Source organism: Clarias gariepinus, chromosome 8 (genome assembly GCF_024256425.1).
Source record: "Clarias gariepinus isolate MV-2021 ecotype Netherlands chromosome 8, CGAR_prim_01v2, whole genome shotgun sequence".
In the NCBI taxonomy this organism is placed as follows: Eukaryota; Metazoa; Chordata; class Actinopteri; order Siluriformes; family Clariidae; genus Clarias; species Clarias gariepinus.
In genome coordinates this window covers 10390569-10405431 of record NC_071107.1, presented here as the reverse complement: position 1 = coordinate 10405431, position 14863 = coordinate 10390569, and the positions used below count along the sequence as shown (strand labels likewise).

Below are 14863 nucleotides of genomic sequence, written 5' to 3'. Positions count from 1 at the left end.
TCTTTAACCTTTAACCATAACCTCCTAATACACACACACACACACACACACACACACATTAGTTGTGTAACCAACTCTTATTATAATTGGCAAAGGCTCCTGTATACACTTAAGTGGCAAATTCTTATGTGTACTTTAACATGTTTATGCTAATTGATGTTTCACTTCTCTGACATTGTAATACCTCGTGACTGTGTTTTGCTGTTTCTCTATGCAGTGCCATGTTTTTTTTTTGTTTGTTTGTTTTTTTACCTTTTAAGGTATTTCAAAGGTCAGAAATTGTGTTGATAAAACAAAAAATACAAATCTACTGCTTAAGATGGTCATTTTATATAATCCATGTAATAAGGATAAATTTCATTATTATTTCATCAACTTTAATCAGTCAGCTGACTTTATTTTATTTCCACATACAGCGAGTTAGTTGGGCAAGCCCAGATCATAACACTGCCTCTAGAGGCTTATACAGTGGCCACTATGCATGATGGTTGCATCATTTCATGCGCTTCACTTTCCTCATTTTTATTCTCCAGTTTTATTAGTGTACTGTTAACCAAATTCCAGTTGTTGCAGTAATTCTAATGTTATCTTTGCATGATGCATGCCAATAATATGATAATAATAATATGAAATATACCATACTATATTACCACCGTACTATATTACTATACTAATACTTCTCTCATTTGTTTAACTGTCAGAGTAAATATTATGTCATGCTTCACCCCACTAAGGAATGACGTAAGTAAGCTTGAATTCTTTTATTTTTCCGCTTCAGTGATCCTACAACAACTCATTTGTCCACGTTAGAACCTTAGTGTATTAATAGATATTTATGGTTTTTCTCTGATTCACCACACTCTTACAGTAAGTGCTGTCAGCTGAGGTACTAGTCCCAAAGCTTCCTGTTATTCAGTACTTAGAAATAAGAGAGATGTAATGGGGCATAATGAGAACAGGGCTATAATTTATTCTGAAGGCAAAAAAATTTACAGTGAAAAAAGCATGTCTTTAACATCTGTAGCTTATGATTTAGAAACAGCAGTTGTGAAATTTGCTCATATTAAAAATAAAAGTTTTGAATAATTTATAGATATTTATAGAATAATTTTATGATTTAAAAATGTATTTATGGTTTTTAGGAATTTCTGCTTTTCAATATTTTTTTCTTCAATTTATTTATTTATTTATTTTTTTAATAGTTTCCACAGGTGGTCTGGTGGCTTAATTGTTAGCAATGTGGTTCAGCAACTCCAGGGTCGGGATACGATTCCCGTCGTGGGTCTGTTTGCATGGAGTTTGCATGGTCTCTTCATGCTTGATGCTTGGTGGGTTTCCTCCCACAGTCCAAAGACATTAATAGGTGTGCCTCTAATGTGTGTGTGCCTTGTGATGGATTGGCATCCTGTCAATGGTGTGCTCCGAGTCTCCTGGGATAAGCTGCTGGCCCCCATGACCCTGTATAGAGGATAAGGTGGTATAGATAAGATAATGATTTTCACATATGAGTAATTTATTTTTATGTAATGTTTGCATTATTCTATTTTTTAACCTATGATTTTTACACAATTCATTTTTTTAAAGATTTTCACATGCTTGTTTTTGTATGTTTCTTTCTTTATTATAATAACAATAATAATAATTATTATTATTATTATTATTATTATTATTATTACTATTATCATCATCATCATTTTGGCTTTACGTTTTCAGTCTTTCCTTACATGGTCAATTTATTTGCCGGTGTTTATTGTCCCCCCAAAAATCATGTTACATCTTTTTCACATGCAATTTTAGGTTACACTGTTTATGTAAATGCACATTTACATAAACATGCAATTTATTATTCTCATAATCACTTTAAAAACATAAATGTTTTTTTTCATAAAGGGTTATTCAGGAATGAGATATTTGTATTATTAATCCTATACTAATAATACACTAAAGTGCCTTCTGCAAAATGTAAATGAAAGTGAAAGGATCTGGAAAGACTTTCACTGTTGTTAAAATACATGAGAACAGGTTTTGTAAGTGACTCTTAAAACACATCTGTCATCGAACCTCTACCTTTCCCCCCCCCCCCCACCCCTAGGTGTTTTATACTCACATGTTTAAACCATTTATTTACTCGCCCTTCTCTTCTAAATTTCTTGAAAAAAAGCTTACACGAATTAAATAGTCATTATTTCTACCTACACTGTAATAAAGGTGTTTGTTATAGTGCTGTATTTGTTCATAAAACAGTACGTGACCTGTTTTGTTCTTGATGCACAACACTGCAGGGTGTGGGAAACACTACAGATGCTTCTCAGAAGCTTTTTATGAGAGAGTCACCTGACTCTTCCTGTTGGTGAGTGCAGATTTATCTCTCTTAATTCATCTTGTGGTTTGTGCCAATCCCACATCTTCAGAGTGCTTTGCAGTACTGATGGACGACATTTTCTGTATGTCAAATCAGTGCATTATATTAGTAACGTGTCACAGATCTCGGTTAGATGCCTGTAAGGAATCGATGGGGTTTTAGTTTCTGCAATATCCATGCAGCAGATAAGCGCATCCATGCAGGAGCCAGTATCAGCTTACATTCTGCCATTGTCCTGACAAATGCAACGTTCTATTTTTAGCCACTGGCAGGCATCCTGGGGTTTTTTTTTTGTGTGTGTGTGTGTGTGTTTTTAAACAGGGCGTGGTAGAGGCTGAGAGATACAGACACTCAATGCTAGAGGAGGATCTGGAGAGTCAGAATAAATAAATAAATAAATAAATAAATTTATGTAGTGGGATAATAACGGTCACAGAAATAACCACAAAATAATCCTTCATGTATTTAATGTTTTTATCCGTATACGTATCATGCCCTCAATCAAGAATCAGCAAGAAGAAATGGCAGGGGATCCCTAAATCCAAGTGTGAAAAACTTGTTGCATCTTTCCCAAAAGGACTCATGGCTGTATGAGATCAAAAGGGTGCTTCTACTCTAAATACTGTGCAAAGGGTATGAATACTTAGGACCATGTAATAATTCAGTTTTGAATTTTTAATAAATCTGCAAAATGCCAACAATTCTGTGTTTTTCTGTCAATATGGAGTGCAATATGGGGGAAAAAAAGAACTTAAATGGCTGCAATATAACAAAGAGTGAAAAATTTAAGGGGGTCCATAAATACTTTCCGTACCGTATGTGTGTGTGTATATATATATATATATATATATATATATATATATATATATATATATATATATATATATATTTCTGTTATTCATATATGAATGTATATATGTGTGTGTGTGTGTGTACAATTATACATTCATATATACATTCATATATGAATAACAGTAATATATACATATATATATTTCTGTTATTCATTATCATTTATGAGTAACACTCATCTATCTTAAGCATCTGCTGAAAATTGGTTGTATTATAATTTTTTTTGCTAAATTGCTTATTCACCTCAATCGTTCATTCGCCCTCTCTCTCTCTCTCTCTCTCTCTCTCTCTCTCTCTCTCACACACACTCACACACACACACAGACACACATCCACTCTGATGCCCTCCTTGTTAAGGGTGTCTCAATCTGTCTGAGCTCTCAGTGCCAAGCCTGCTTTCATAAGACCAACTCTCTAACACACTTTCCAAGGAGCCAACAAACACACACACACACACACACACACATTCACGCGCAGTGTGAGTGAGCAGCTATAAGACACAGCCAGCGGCAGCTGAAGGTCATACACAGATCTACACAGCTCTTAGGATGGATGTTCTGAAGAAGGGATTCTCCATTGCTAAGGAGGGAGTGGTGGCAGCAGCTGAGAAGACCAAGGCAGGGGTGGAGGAGGCCGCCGCCAAAACCAAGGAGGGGGTCATGTATGTCGGTACGAATTGTTATTTTTCTTTTTAATGTATTGATTTAAATCTGGGATGTCTGGGTTAAACACTATTAAATCCCACTCTATATCTATACACAGCATAACATGCATGTATGTTTTCTGGTATATTATAAGGTTAAAATATAAAACTGATGCAAGCTGCATTACCAACAATTTATGCTTAGTTGAAGGCTTAATATCTCCAGACCCTGTTTTATATGCAGAAAATATAGATATTCCTGTAAAAATGATTATTTCTGTAAACCTTATCAAGCCCCAGAGCTCTCTCCTTTGGGATGCTGCTTTTAATGTCATTATTAGAGCTGATGTGTGTTGTCATGATGAGAGCAGAGCCGTAAAGCCTGCGGATTTCCCAGCATCTCCCACCTGCCCGTCACTCTGATCAGCTGCTCATGTATCAAGCCGAGTAATCAGCACTCCATGCTGTGCTCCCCGAGGCGTGTTCAGCATGCAGGCCCTGTACAGCACTGTGGCTCCTCTATCTGTACTTTCCCTGACCGCAGTGGGAGGGAACCCGAGCGAGATGCGATCAATTCATGCCAGAACAATCAGGGTGCAGCAAATTAATGGATCAGCCAAGAACCAGAACCTTTCGACTGGGCAAATAGCGTATGCTACCAGAGGAGCTTTAATTTTAAGCAAGGTTTAGCAAATATTTTGAAATACTTCTTTACATGTATGGCTTACAGGTGAAAAGAGTTTCAGACCTACTACAGATAATAAAAGTGTAATATGGAATTAGTGCATAGACTTGACCTTGGGATGCTTTGGTATAAAAACAAATAAGCAAAAATTAGACATGTCAGCGTTTTAAAATGTACTTAAGTGTAAAAAAATGTTTAGTTTTTTATCAGATATCACACTGTAATAGCCATAGTTTTATATTCTTTGTATTCTGCTCAGTATTCCAATTCTGACTTCATTCTCTATCTATAATAACTACTTGTTAGATCATGGATTTTATTTAAAGCATAATTTTATAAGTATCAACTAATTTTCTTTAGATGTTTATTTCTTTACCATTGGACTTTTATTAACTTTAAGTCCAAAGCTATAATTATTAATATTTGTATATAATTATATAATTATAATTGTCTTTCCTATTAAAGTTTTTCACATTTTAACATTAATATTATGACAGTTTTATCAATTCTTATTACTTACTCGATTATAAAATTACATTACAAAACTCTTAAAATACTGTATAATATCAATGCAAGTAGAAAGCTCTGTCTGTGGTGAAATGGTAGCGTGTCTGAGATAGGAGAAATGATAGCGTCTACAGCGCCAGCATAAATTATCTGCCCTGTAAAAAAATTAAAGCAGTGAGCTCTGAGCTTAAAAGCATAAAAAATAAATGCTAATCTTTATTGCATAATATTGTGTGTCCAGAGGTATTGTAGAGGTTATGGTCATGATGGTCATGATCTCTGCTTATCTCCCCCTGTTAATTGCTTTATAGCATCTCTTAATAGAGAGCTGGCACTGTAAACACATAATGTGTTAGTATGTTTGGCTATGCGCTCTGAAGAACATAAGAACATGCATGTGTGTGTGTATATATATGTGTATATATATGTGTATATATAATATATTATATATATATATATATATATGTGTATATATATATATATATATATATATATATATATATATATATATATATATATAATGTGTGTGTATATATATAATGTGTGTGTGTATATAATGTGTGTGTGTGTATATATATATACATATATATATATATATATATATATAATAATAGCTTTGGACTTAAAGTAAAAAAAAATCCAATGGTAAAGATATAAACATCTAAAGAAATTAGTTGATACTTATAAAATTATGCTATATATATTTATATTTCAATTTGGCACTGTGTATGCTGTTTGCCTGTGTGCATCTTGTTTCTCTCAGACATGTCCATAAAACAAGCTTTGTGAAGAGAGGGCATAAAGCAGTGAACCAAAAGATATGTAGAAGGGTGGGGTGGTGGAGTGAGTGCATTAGAGTTGGAGGTAAAAGCTTCAGATACATAGTGCATTAGAGTTCCGACATACCACACACACACACACACATATCTGCTGTATAATTTTAGAGCTGAAGTGAATTTCAAAAATACAATGTTCAATTCCAAAACACCAACTATTATTATTATTATTATATAAATAACACAACCACAATGCTGTTTATTGCTACACACAGATGTACACACTGACCTACCGTACATACAAAAATCTAATCATGCCAACCCCTGCCGCCAGCTGAGAAGTAATCGTCCCAATTATGCCATAATCATTCATTTCCAGGATTCTCTCCGAGTAAGATGGATGGCATACTGTCCCGTCCCTGTAAATCACACAATTACTCTAGACAACTTGGGCATCTGTAAAAGCCAGACTTTCTTGTATTTTGTTTCCTATTCTTGATGAATAGTTCTCCAGGCTTCCCGAAGGACTATTTTTGGCAAATCTTTTAGTCCAGTCCATGTACCTGAATAGTTTCAGAGGAAGGATTTTTGTTTGTTAGGCCACACAGTGACCTATGAATTAGACAAGCATAAGAAACATCTAACATAAAGCATGAACCAGTGCAGTAAATGTGGGAGGTGCAGATGATGATAAATGATCAGGCCCATGATTGGTATACTGCTAATGCTGGGTATAACATAAACAGCCATTTTGGAAACGGTATCTTTAGGCACTTAAAACTTGTCGCAAAACATTTTTTCTTATACATACATAATTTACATATATTATTTCATAATTTTATTGAATATAAAGAAATAAGGGAGAGCTCAGTACCGGCTTTGCACATTACTGTATGTAGAAGAGGGCAGACTGTGGTTTTCTTTGACTTTTCTTTGTAACACAGCAAGAGGGGCACATCAAAATGCTGCAGTTGGCTGGCCTCAGGTCTGTTAGAAGATGCACGTGTTAATCTTCCTCCTCCCCCTAGCCTTTGGGTTGTAATTGTCAGGTGACCAAATTAGACAAAGATAACAAGGAAAAAAAATAAAAATAAAAAAAAACACCCATACTTCATTACATAAACACACTCGCTCATTCTCCATAGCGCCTATCCTGGTCAGGGTCAGAGGGGACTCGAGGCGTGAGGCGGGGTATACAATAGACAGAGTGCCAATTTTTGGAGGGCACGCAAGCTACATACTGTATACACACCTGCAGTTAGTTTTCATGCATTTAATAAAATTCATTATTTTATAATTCAGTAAGACTGGCACAAAATTTCTTTATTTGTGCTATTTAATTCCTGCCAGGCTCAGAGTCTTCCATTATCTGCAGAGGTATTTTGAGCATTTTGATTTTTGGATGTTGTTGTGCCATATGATATAGTGTGAGTCATGTTGAAACGGATATTTGATCACAACAGCAGCCTTATAAAGTCGAGGCTTTTGTGTTTGTCCCCCAGCGGTAGTCGGGTTCTCTGGAATGTGCATGTCTTGGTGCTTAATCAGCCCGTTGTCCTGGAGAACAAGAACAAAGCTTTATTTGACATGTGTGTTTGCGTGAGTGTATTTGTAATTATTATGAGAAGAATGAGGCTGACAATACACTGGGATCTGTAGTTGCAGAATAAATATGGATATTCTGAACATTTCAGATGCTTGAGTGGGCGTTTGCTGGAATTAGACATCGGACACAACATCAGGGTAGATGCTCAGAGTCTGTCTTGCATGTTGTGTAAAAGTGCCAATCTGGACGAAGTGTGTAACCGACATTTACTCTACTTTCATAATGCCGGGCTGAATTCCAGCTCCAGACAGAGGGCAGTGAGGCTGCAGGAAGGAAAGGAATATCCCTGCAGTGTGTTACCTTAAATTATGGCAAAATATAAACAGAGCACTTGGGGAACACCTGGACATGAAAATGAAAATGTGTTGCTTTAAAGGAGTTCCTTACTTTTCTTTTATTTTTGAATCACTATAGATACACATTAAATAAAGTGGATTTGAACATTTCATCTGTAACCTTTATATTTTTTGTGTTCTTCTTACAGGTACAAAGACAAAGGAAGGCGTGATTCAAAGTGTGAACACAGGTTAGAAGGACATACAGTCCTACAGTACATGCTTCTACAACACTTCCTTTAATTCCTGTGATCCACACAAAGACATTTTACTTAAGCATCAAGCACAATTACGGTTTATCCCACAGCGCTGGTGAATGATTCATTCTGATTAATCAGACATTATTGAGGATTTGAAACTCATATCATGTGTATTAATCCACATAGTCAACCAGATTACAAGTTCTGGAGAAGTCACTTACACTGAGAAATGTACGGCAGATACTCCTCATCAGATAAAATAACTGTGTGATAGCCAAAAGTATTAAGACAGAACTGAAATTTGATAAATTAAATTTTAATGACGTTCTGATGTTTGTTGACATGAGATGTGACAATTGGGACCATAAGAAGAATGTGTTATTTTATACAATCAAATTGATATACAGCAATCAATATTTAGTGTGAATTCCTTTGATCTGCAAAACCTGCTGGATCCGGCTGGACATATAGTTAGTCGACAAGACATCTGCAGTACTCAAGATCCTCACTTCCAGAAGATCATGTGCACAGATTTTCCACAAGATTTCACACTTCACTAGTGATGTTACTGTGACTGTTACTGAGGCTCCGAGGCTTGTATCGAGCAGAAGGGGGCGTGTCCAAATGAAGCCCTCCTTCAAGGGCGTGCGTCGGGTCACGTGACCAACAGAACGGTCTTTGCTGGAATCACGTGACCGACTCGTTCGGCGCTTAACCGACGGAGGCTGGTGCACTTTTCAGTTAATTTTCAAAAATTCAAAAACGTTGACTATATGCACAAACATTTCATTAACCAACGCAGCTGCATGTACAGTACATATTAATTGCTTGTGATGTTGCTACGTAAAATCTGCCCACTAGATGGCAGTACAATGAGCCCGTGAATGAAGCTCTTACTGTATTTTATCTTAATGAGGCTTTATCAGGTCATCACTACAATTCACTTGATAATTGCTGACTTCAAAAAGTAAAAGTCATCATATTTGTTTTATTCATTAATTAATCCAGCTGTGTGTGTGTTTTAATGTAATCACTGTAACAGGTAATATTATTATTATAGAATATTATACATTCTTTCCAACCTTCCAAACCTGACAATTACACATGATAAACTCTAGGCCAGGACGTAGTTACATTAACTTGATAAATGTACATTTTGCTCCACTTTGTCCCCGTTCCTATTGCATTCATCAGTATTTTTAGAACACAGTGGGCGCATGGCGGTGGTGTAGTGGTTAGCACTGTTGTCCTGCACCCCACCTGGGTGGGTGGGTGGGCTGGTGGGCTGGTGGGTGCATGGTCTTTGTCACAGTGTGATGGGGCCTTACATGACCAGGGTGGTGTGTGTTGTATCTAAAACAGTAATATCGCCACCTGCTGACTATTATGCATTATACATACTATTGCCTTTTCTCTGTGAAACGCTTAATTATGTAGCAGATAGTCCCACAAACAGAAAGTTCACATTGGAGAGAGAGAGAGCGAGCGAGAGCGAGAATGTTTACTACGACTTAAAGGATACTATGTGCTACTACAACCTCAGTAATTTTGTTCTTTAAATGGAGGACTTTTACTTATGTAATATTTCACTTAGGGGTATCTCTGTTTTTACTCAAGTAAACAATTTGTGTACTTTGCCCACCTTATTCTGCACATTCTACACATTGTCTTTCCCATGACCCGACATGGTTTCAACATTTCACTTCAACTCTTTTTTTTACTTTATTATGTTTAAATTTTCATTTTTTATTATACTATTTGTACATAATGTAAATGTAAAATTCTTTTTACAGCTGAAAGTTGTTTTCCCTATATTTTGCTGTTTCTAATTTATAAAAATGTCTCTCATTTCATACTTTATTATCTTATTGAAAACTCTACTTTTCTTATTTTTAAAATTTTGCGGTCATCAGCAGTCATATAAGCATTTCCCTTCATATCATACTGTGTATGTGACAAATAAAATTAGAATTAAAATTTGAATTTGTTAGTACTGATATTGTAAGTAAGGGTACTGTCTCTCGTCTGCAGTTGCCCAGAAGACGACTGAACAGGCGAATCTTGTGGGTGAGGCCGCAGTAGCTGGAGCCAATGAAGTATCTGAGAAAGCAGTGGAGGGTCTGGAGACTGTAGTGGCATCTTCTGGATTGGTCAACCCGGTAAACACAGCCATAGAATAAACATATGTGTAAAACTGATAACTGTATTGACCGGTTTTGTTATGTTTTTAATGTGATGAATTTATATTGTTAATAATGTTCTTATATCGATCTTTTTCCCTCATATGTGGCTGTGGCCAGGATGAACAGGCGATCACTGAGGTGCTATGAGCTCAAACATTCAGCATGGTCTTATGCTTCTGCTCATGTGCTTTCAACATTAAATCAGTTCATACCCTCAAAGGAAAATTTGCAAAGAATTCAAAGGAAGTCAAAATTTTAGATGAGGACATGAGATGTAGTCGATGCTGAAAGTCAGGAAGCACAAGAATGTTATTTCCCCTCCTGCCCCTGAGGTCAGACAGACCCACAGGAACAAAGCAGACTTCTGGCAGTCTAAAGAGAGATTTTGTCAATGCTAAAACTGAATTTCAGTGTGAGTGCAGTCCAACTAGGTATTTGATATATCCAGTTGGGTAACTTAGCTCTGGTTTTTAAAAAAATGTGAACACTAAGTTCTTTGGCACCTTAATGGCATGACAAAGTTGAGGTCATTCAATATTTGTTTTGACGACCAGAGCTTTCTGTGCGAATTGTTGATTTCGTCAAAATGACTTTACAAAGACCAACAAAACTTGACCAACAAAACAAGGCACAGAAGGGCGTGCACTTCTACTGAGAAATCTAGGTCATACGAATATGCAGATTGTTAACAAAACACCCACAGTTACGCACCTGTTTAACCTGCATGACAAGAAGAGGTCATTTGCTTGCTGGGATAGGATATTGCTCCTGGGTTTAATGACACCTGATGTGCTTTTATACCATAGCCATGGCCATTTTGTTAAAAAACAAACAAACACACACACAAAAAAAACTTATTTAAGACAGAGAAGCAATAAAAATATTCTCATTATTGCATTATTTTAGTATAACTTCTATTTTTTTTCTCATAGTGAACTCCTGGATTTTCACCAATGCGTTTTTTTCATATAGGCCTACATCATTGAATTCTAGTCATCATCTTATCATCTATATGCATGGGATTTGATATATATAAAAAATAATAATAATAATCCCCCTTAATTACAAATTCATACATGACCTCCCTGCTAACCTGGAAATTCTTAACAATGCATATGTTAACACTAACATCATTACATTTTATTTTATAGCACTCTCACATACACATATAGACAATGCACACTGGGTTAAATAAGGGATATACGATAAACCTGACTACTGCCCAGAATTTGTGAGTTTTTGGAGTGCTCTGGCTAATGCTCAGTGTGCTCCGTCTCTTCTCAGGCTGAACCGTCCCAAACTGAAGAAGCCGCAGAGCCAGCTGCAGACGCAGGACAATAGGTAAGAGAGGAAATAATGACAGGCATAGACTTATATGATGTGTCTGTAAGAGTAAGAAGGTGGATGTGTTGCAAGACCACACAGGAGAAAATACCTATCAAATACTCTGTCAAAGTTGGTGATTAAAAAATCTATAGATTCCATATGAATTTGGCATTACAGCCCATTATACACTATGCTAGCCGGATTATGGATTCACATATTTTTGTAGCCATGAACTGCTTCCAGTATAAAGAACTTCCTACAGTAGAGAAGCCTTCAATCACAGGCTTATCTTAATGTGCTCATGTAAAATGTTATTGTTTCTATAGAAAACATGACAAGCTGCAAATATGGGTCTTATTAACAGCAAGAGGGAGACATGACCTTGTAAGCTTATACAGTAAATGCTATAACAATGTTCTATACTGTAGTATGTATGAGTTTACGCTTTAATAACTGAAAATCCAGCGGTAAAAGGAATAAAGCTCTTTAGGATGTGCTATTATAGGAAAACAATCAATGGTAATGCATCACACAAAAAAAAATCATGTCTTGTTGTCATAATACCTACCAACCACTTCTACCATAAACTATTTTTAATAAATGAAATGGAGCAATTCCTGGTTTTACTGTATATCACAGACCTGGTGATGGTGGTAATGGAATGGGGTCTGGAGGGTGCATTTCGACTACACTTTGAGAAAACATGGGGCTTAAGCTACTGTATACCATATTATCATTAAGGGATGATATGGATTAAAAAAAAAACTTTCTTAAATCAAAATTGAGGTTTATATCCAGGGTGTATCTCGCTTCATGCAATAAGTCTTTTGGAATAAGCTCCAGGCCCTCACTATCCTGTATACAGGATAAGCGACATAGATTATTGGATATATGAATGAATGAATAAGTACATAAAAAAAGTCTTGGTTTTCCTGGGCAGCACACTGACCATAAAGTCACCAGGAATGTAACTACAATATATATAATTAGGCCAAATTATTTCACATCCCTCATTCTGTGTAAAGATGAATTCCAAAGTTCAGCTAAGACTCGTATCAAGCTTCTACAGCCTACTGGACTAAATCAAGTTAAAAGCAAGAGTTGTGGAATTTGGCCCTCATTACTTACATTGCAATCGGATTCCTGCTGACAAACCTCATGGTCCATGTGCAGGGCAGGAAGGTTTATAACGGGCCATATCTATTGTAAAAAAAAAAAAAAAAAAAAAAAGCTCCTCAATTTCAAACTAAACTTCACTAACAAAAAATTTCCTTGTTTGTTTTTCAGGGTCATTATCTCCATGATCGATGGTTTCTCGACATGCTCTGTTGGGTGTTCAAGAGGATATTAAGAGGAGAGTTTATGTTAACTGCAGTCAGTTCCCGTTTTACTTCTGTTGTGATCCCTCTGACAGCAAAGCTTTTTAGTGTGACTCCAAAAAACTAAACAAAAAAACACTTCCTAAATGGTGAATTTGTAATTTGGGATAAAACAGTGTTAGTAATATATTACCCGAATGCCTTTCCTCCAATGAAAATCAAGACACATGTCTCACTGTCATTTGTACGAGCTGCCAGCTTACTGTAGCATCTCCTCACCATTTGACTTGTTTGGTTGGTCTCTACACCTAGACCTCCGAAACGGTCCTATCGACTCCATCTGGTCTTGTGAACTACATGTAATTGCCCTCTGTCACTAAGCACACACACACAGACCTACACTGTTATCTCTCCTTAAATCAGCCTTATGACAACCTGCTTATGCTTAGAGTTCTATCATACACACTTAGATATAATATGGAAATATACTATATGTATACACCAAATATTTTGTTTGCACACTTGCTGTACTTGTATCAGCTTAAAGTCATCCTGAACCCATGTGTCTTACTAACCCGATGTACTAGTGCCTAATACCTCGGAGAGCAGTGAAGATCAGGCTTTGGTTTATCGGTGGACAGGAGGTTATACAGGAGGCCTTTTTTTTTTGAAATATAAGCTAATGTCCTCACCAATATGAGTGAGTGATATGAAGAGTGGCACTTAAATCATAAAGCAAAACTGGATGAATATGATGTTTAAACAAGTTAATGATATGATGTCAAGCTCAGCCTCAGTTAACTACCCAAGAACAATAATGTCTTAAAATGCAGTTCTGCTCCAACTGATGAATTACTAAACTGCCTGCTTTGGGAACCCTTTATATGAAACGATTATAGTTCTCATTCTGTAAAGCTGCTTTAAAAAAAACTGTCTACTGTTACAAGCACTATACAAATAAAATCAAACTGAAAATTGAACTGAATCGTGATAACAGCTGAAATATTACGAATGGAAGTGTTGTTTAGCAGAAGCTATGCATGTTGCCTTAAAAAAAAAACTGATCACTAACTGATGATAACGGTGTTAATTGTGCTAACGCATTATTTTTCAGCAAACTGATTTTTTTGGTCTTTTAATTTTCTAAATGAATCAGCACCTGAAATAAATATTTGGTTAAAAACTGAAATGCCTACCGATATTGTATTTTCTTCTAAATGATTAAACAAACATTAAACAAATATGTTTATATTAAAAATATAATATGCTTATTAAATGGAAATATTTGATGCTATCTAATATTCATCATTGTGAGATCATTTTACACGATTACAAAGTTTAAAATAGTTTAGTGTTACCTTTTATTTATAAAAAGATTTGCCAATTAAATAAGATCATTTGTCTAGAAATATAGCCTTAACAACCATGTGTTTGATACAATATATTAAATGACATCATATCATGGTAATATAGAAATATATAGTATATCATAGAAATATAAACCTTTCCTGACTGTATTTAATTTTTTTTTACTTGATATCATTTATTTCTTGTGTGTCAGTTATTATTTTACACTTATTTACAATAAAATAGCTAATAATAATCAAGTTCATTCTAACAAGAAAAAAACAATATACACTGTATACAACGGAAATGTGTTTTTGCCCCCTGAGTAGAACATTATTATTCATTTTTAAATGTTTAAGAATGTTAAACATTATACTATTAAAGTGGATATTTATAAAGGTACTAAATATCGATCAAATTTACATTTAAAATGTGACAGAACTGGGCATGACCAACAGATATTACAGCATGTTCTTACACACCAGAACAATCGCATAATAGCACATGCTTACACCCAACCTAACCATAGTCACGCCTCATTCTCAACATACAACCTTTTGTACAAAGTAACGCCCTCAGTAAAAGTGAGTGAAGCAGGCATGATGGACAGAATGGAATAGACAAAAGGGTTCGAGTCCTCGTCTCGGGTCTGTGGAGTTTGCATGTTCTCCCTGTACATGGTGGGTTTCTTCAGGGTACTCCAGTTTCCCTTACAGCCCTAA

General features: G+C 35.7%; 1 protein-coding gene across 2 annotated transcripts; it reads left to right on the top strand.

Moving 5' to 3' along the window:
- The first annotated feature begins 3561 nt into the window (after window positions 1-3561).
- sncga (synuclein, gamma a) lies at window positions 3562-13774 on the top strand. 2 transcript variants are annotated; one of them, XM_053501417.1, is made up of 6 exons: window positions 3562-3883; window positions 7916-7957; window positions 9998-10125; window positions 10267-10287; window positions 11434-11490; window positions 12763-13774. In XM_053501417.1, the coding sequence occupies exons 1-5, from the start codon at window positions 3763-3765 to the stop codon at window positions 11488-11490; spliced, it is 369 nt and encodes a 122-aa protein (XP_053357392.1). In that variant the 5' UTR covers window positions 3562-3762; the 3' UTR covers window positions 12763-13774. The 2 variants fall into 2 exon arrangements, with proteins under 2 accessions (XP_053357392.1, XP_053357394.1); XM_053501419.1 differs by lacking the exon at window positions 10267-10287 and having other exon boundaries at window positions 3568-3883.
- The last annotated feature ends 1089 nt before the right edge of the window (window positions 13775-14863 follow it).